We start from the raw sequence: 5,343 nt of genomic DNA, 5'->3' as shown, positions 1-5,343 counted from the left end.
CCGGATCCCGTTACCTCACAGGGCCTCTCTTTTCCTATCTGCAAACTGGACCATATAATCCCTCCTCATGGATGTGAAATGGTCTAGATTTTCAGGAGAAAATTTGGACCAAGAGGGACCTTTAAAAAGGTCAAGGCTGGGCCGGGCACGGTGGCTCACACCTGTAATCCCAGCACTTTGGGAGGCTGAGGTGGGCGGATCATGAGGTCAGGAGATCGAGACCATCCTGGCTAACATGGTGAAACCCTGTCTCTACTAAAAATACAAAAAAATTAGCCGGGCATGGTGGTGGGTGCCTGTAGTCCCAGCTACTCAGGAGGCTGAGGCAGAAGAATGGCGTGAACCCGGGAGGCGGAGTTTGCAGTGAGCCGAGATCGTGCCACTGCACTCCAGACGGCGACAGAGTGAGACTCCCTCTCAAAAAAACAAACAAACAAAAAGATCAAGGCTGGCTGGGCGCGGTGGCTCACGCCTGTAATCCCAGCACTTTGGGAGGCCAAGGCGGGCAGATCACCTGAGGTAGGGAGTTTGAGACCAGCCTGGCCAACATGGAGAAACCCCGTCTCTACTAAAAGTACAAAATTAGCTGGGTGTGGTGGTGCATGCCTGTAATCCCAGCTACTCGGGAGGCTGAGGCAGGAGAATCGCTTGAACCTGGGAGGCGGAGGTTGTGGTGAGCCGAGATTGCACCATTGCACTCCAGCCTGGGCAACAAGAGTGAAACTCCGTCTCAAAAAAAGAAAAAAGAAAAAAAAAAAAAGGTCAAGGCTTTTGGCACAACAACTGTGCTGGGAAACAGAGACTCCTGCGCAGGCGCATGTGGAAGGAGGCCATCTTGGCCACAACAGCAAAAACCAAACTATCCAAATGCCCAGGTGGAAAACCTTACCATGTTGAAAACTTTATTGTGAAGTCTTTAAAGAGAGAGAAACTTACCAAATATTAATATGGTCAAGACATGAATTTGTATGTATAGAATGATTACAATTATGTAGAAAAATACACCACACACTCGAGGCTGGGGTTACTGGATACGGGTCATTTCTTCCCTGACTACATCATGGATTCCGGTCCAGCACTTCCAGATTGTCTATAAAATGCCTATCTTCATTTTTTTCCACAAAAAAAAATTTAAACAAACACAAACACCCCACCCCCTCCTCCAGGTGCTCTTATGAAGATCAAATGAGGAATTGATGTGACGGCTTCCTCATCTGTGAAATGCGTATGAGAATTATCTGAGGTTCCTTCCTGTCCTTCTCTGGGGACCACAGGCCGGGAGGAGAACCTCGCATACAACCCCTCATTTTTCAGAAGAAAAAAACTGAGAACTCAGGGGAAACTTCCTACCGGCTGGCGGGGCCAGCTGGGACAGAGAGATGCCCAAGGTTTGCATGTCTGAGCCCCAGAGGGGTTTCACCCACCCTTGGGGTTTTCACCTGCTGAGCTAACCCTTGCTGTAGCAAAAAATGGGGTGGGAGATGGGGGTGTCCAGGTGAAGATGGGGTGGGGGAGATGGGGTGGCCAAGAGAAGATGGGGTGGCCAGGAGAAGATGGGGTGGGAGACAGGGTGTCCAAGAGAAGATGGGGTGGCCAGGAGAAGATGGGATGGGAGGTGGGGTGTCCAGGAGAAGATGGGGTGGGGCAGATGGGGTGGCCAGAAGCAGCTCAGACTCCCCCAACCCCAGATGGAAGGAGAGTGGATGGCTGGGCCCATGTGGGCCTGACCCCACCAACCCTCTCCCACACCTACTGCTTATCACTTGACCTCACCCTGTCACCTGGCTCCCTGGGGGTAGGGGCATCTGAGATGGGTTCATGGAGCAAGTAGCCAGGCAGAGACCTGGATGTGAGTGGCCACTGTCTTCTGAGCTGGGCACACAACAGGTCCTTGGGACAGGAAGCACTGAGTCCAGAGGCCTGGCAAGGGACAGGAGGGGCAGGAGAAGCAGGGGTCTACAGGTGGCTGTGGTGGCAGCTCAGGGGGAGGCAGGCAGAAAACATCTGATGCACGGAACAGAACATGCCCAGGGCCCAAGAGTGGAAAAACAGTGCCCGGAACTCCACCTTCTGACTCCTAGTCCAGTGCTCCCTTCCAAAGATGCTAAGCTGCAACAAGTTCCAAGGAAGCTGCCCAGGGCGGAGTCCAGGTCAGGAGGTTCTGACCCTGTGCAGGAGGGCAGGCAGGAGGCGGCTGACTGAGTGCATAGTGTTGTCCAGGAGTGGAAAAAGACAGTCTTGTTCCCAGACCCCAGAGCATGGAACACCATTGTAGGAGGAGGGAGCAGCTTCCACTGCGACAGTGGGTGACCAGGGGGCTGGCACAAGATGGCCAAATGAGCCCAGCACTGGGGGGCCAGTGCTTCAGGGGAACAAGCCAGACAGAGAAGGGAGTTCAAGGGACCTCATGTCCACCTGGTTCCAGGTCACAGGCCTGCCCTGGCCTCTACACAAAGGAGCCTTCTGTAGATCCCAGCCCTTCCGTGTTTATGGCTGAATATGCTGTGTCTAGCAGCAGCTGGAACCCCAGGTGGACCCTGAGAGAGCTGCCTGCCAGCATGTTCCTTCAGCTTGAGTTTGGAGTCCAGCCCTGGAGGCTGCGCACCTCGTCCCAAATGCAGGCTTGTGGCTCTGGAAGCTGCCACTGGGGTCAAAATGGCATCTTAGGTTCTGGCAGATTGGGCCAATCTCAGGGTTGACCCTGGGGTACAGATACCTGAGAATCAGCAAAATCCAGCTCAGTCTTTTCTCCTGTGTCATTTCTTAAAATAATCTTGTACTAAATCCCAAAGCAAGCAAACCGATGAATTGATTATTCACTGCTGCCATTTGCATCAGTTTAAAAGCAGGACGGCTCTGAGGGCAGGTATTAAGGAAATAGAGGCCAGGCCCGGCGCCTCATGCCTATAATCCCAGCCCTTTGGGGAGGACTGCCTGAGGCCAGGACTTTGAGACTGGCCTGGGCAACATATCGAGACCCTGTCTTTAAAAAAAAAAAAAAAATTAGCTGGGCAAGGTGGAGCACCTGTAGTCCCAGCTACTCAGGAGGCTGAAGCAGAAAGATTGCTTGAGCCCAGGCTGCAATGAGCTGGGGACCCATCATTGCACTCCAGCCTGTGTGATACAGCAAGACCCTGTCTCAAAAAAAAAAAAAAAAAAAAAAAAAAAAACCACAAAACAAGGCCGGGCACGGTGGCTCATGCCTGTAATCCCAGCACTTTGGGAGGCCGAGGAGGGCGGATCACGAGGTCAGGAGATCAAGACCATCCTGACCAACATGGTGAAACCCCGTCTCTACTAAAAATACAAAAATTAGCTGGCTGTGGTGGTGCGTGCCTGTAATCCCAGCTATTCCGGAGGCTGAGGCAGGAGAATCGCTTGAACAAAGGAGTCGGAGGTTGCAGTGAGGCGAGATCGCGCCACTGCACTCCAGCCTGGCGACAGAGCAAGACTCATCTCAAAAAAAAAAAAAAATCAAAAAAGCACAAAAAAACCACCCAACTACAAATTAGGCATCCTCCCACTTGGTCTTTTTTCAGATTCATTTTGGCTTAATGGTGCCTTCCCCATTTTAAAAGCAGTCTCTTACTCATAGTGCCCCAGCGCTTTGAAGGCCCAGGAACAGGAGCTGGGCTACCACCTTCAAGGGCTGTCAAAGATGGTGTGGTCTGAAGCCAAAGGCAAGCACACCCAACTCCATGGGGGCTGAATGCTGTGGTCTGTAGTGTCTGTGCTTCTGCAGGGTTAGACTGGTCCCAGAAAGAGGGCATGTGCATGCTGGAGTGAAGAGCTGAATTTGATTTCCAAGCCCCTGGCTGGGGGTCCAGAGGGAGGGCAGGGGCCACTTCCTGCCGGCTCCCTGCTATTGTTGCTCAGGGCCGGCCGTCTTGGTGGTCACCAGTTCAGTGGAGCCCAGCTCTGTGGCTGGCACAGGGACACTGTGGCCAGGTGGGGTGGTTCCTGGGTTTTCCCCAGGAGGAGGCCAGGCAGGAGCTGTGGCATCAGAGATTCCCGGAGACAGAATGACGATCTTGTCCAGGGGCTCTGGGGCTGCAGGCAGAGGGGATAGAGGCTCGGTACTGGGTCACAGCCTTCCCTCCATCCCCTAGAAGATTCCTCTGGAATCTTCACACCTATAATCCTATAGTCCTCCCTCAAATGAAGCCCACTGCAGGGTGGGGAGGGGTGGCACATGGCTGACCCTGAGTCCAGAGGCCTGGCCAGTGGGGAGCTGGCAGGGCAGGGAGTTGGGGAGCTGGGGCTCAGTCTGGCAAACCCTGCCAGACTGAGATTTATGGGGGAACCAAGCTCCGTTAGACTCCCAAAGGGCAGGACAGACTCCTCCTTCAGACGGGGCCCCCTTCCTGCAACCTGTCTCTTCCTCACACTGGGGTCTGTCAGGGTCTGCCCTGTCAGGTCTGTTCCTGGCTCCGACCAGGGTCTCAGGGGCAGGACTATGTCTCCGTCCCCAGCCTGAGCTCCTCAGCGCAAACTCTTTTCCGCTCTCTGTCTCCGTTCCGCTTAAAGCCCTTCTCTTTCCCCAGGAGCCATGCATCACCCCCTAGACCGTCCCGACATCCCAGCCCCTGCGCCCCGCTCGGACTGGTTCCCCTACACACGGAACTCACCGTCCTTGTCTCCGTGGGGGGCCTCTGCGGAGGACGCGCCCCGAAGCCGCCGCTGTCGCCGCCTCCAGCTCACCAGGCCCACCAGGACCAGCGCCAGGACCAGTGCCAGGCCCAGCAGCGCGGGGGCGCCGAAGAGCAGCCCGGGCAGGGGCAGCGCCGCCTCGCCGGCCCCCGCGCCCACCGACTCCTGCGGCTGCAGCACCGTCCTGGGCGCAGGGCTGCTGGCCCCGGCTGCTGCGGGAGGGGACAGGGAGGGAGGCCAGGGGGCCGAGGGGAGGGAGGAGCGGGGACGGGGAGGGGCGGAGGGGGGCGAGGCTGGCCGGGGAGGGGAGGGACAGCCGGGGGGCGGTGGACAAGGGGAGGGAGAGAGGCGGCGGTGAGGGCCACGAGGTGTCGCGGGCTCCTCCAGGCCCTGCCCACAGGGTCCTTTCAGCCCTCGGCGCCCCCGGGGGTCGGAGCTCTGCCTGCGCCCTGGCTATAGGGGCCCCGTCCTCCCCGCGGCTGCCGGCGCCGCGCGCCCCGTGGGCCCCCCTTACCCGGTTTCGGCCGCGGCGTGCGCAGGAGCCCGCAGGCCACGCAGTGGCGGACCAGCAGGTCGAAGCACTCGGCCGGGACGCAGGGCGTGGGGGCTGGCGCGTCCCTGCCCCGCAGGCTCCGGGGACCTCGCCTCATGGTGCCGACGCCGCCGCACAAGCCGCGGGGACTGACTGAGGCT

At 57.3% G+C, this 5,343-nt stretch overlaps 1 protein-coding gene across 1 annotated transcript; it reads right to left on the bottom strand.

Annotated features, from left to right (window-relative positions):
* Positions 1 to 3,527: 3,527 nt before the first annotated feature.
* Positions 3,528 to 5,343, bottom strand: TNFRSF13C (TNF receptor superfamily member 13C). Its single transcript, XM_030815452.1, has 3 exons — positions 5,165 to 5,343; positions 4,629 to 4,859; positions 3,528 to 4,050 (listed from the first exon to the last, which is right to left on the bottom strand). Exons 1-3 carry the CDS (start codon positions 5,298 to 5,300, stop codon positions 3,863 to 3,865), a joined length of 555 nt encoding a protein of 184 aa, XP_030671312.1. The 5' UTR covers positions 5,301 to 5,343; the 3' UTR covers positions 3,528 to 3,862.

This window comes from Nomascus leucogenys, chromosome 7b (genome assembly GCF_006542625.1).
Source record: "Nomascus leucogenys isolate Asia chromosome 7b, Asia_NLE_v1, whole genome shotgun sequence".
NCBI classification, from domain to species: Eukaryota; Metazoa; Chordata; class Mammalia; order Primates; family Hylobatidae; genus Nomascus; species Nomascus leucogenys.
The sequence above is the reverse complement of the archived record's forward strand: the minus strand, read 5'-3'. Positions and strand labels throughout refer to the sequence as shown.

Coding starts and splice junctions, on each gene's coding strand:
- TNFRSF13C (XM_030815452.1), bottom strand. CDS start 5,300: ATGAGGCGAGGTCCCCGGAGCCTGCGGGGCAGGGACGCGCCAGCCCCC. Junction 4,860..5,164: donor CACGCCGCGGCCGAAACCGG/GTAAGGGGGGCC, acceptor CTCCCGCAGCAG/CCGGGGCCAGCAGCCCTGCG. Junction 4,051..4,628: donor CCCCCACGGAGACAAGGACG/GTGAGTTCCGTG, acceptor CTCTGCCTGCAG/CCCCAGAGCCCCTGGACAAG.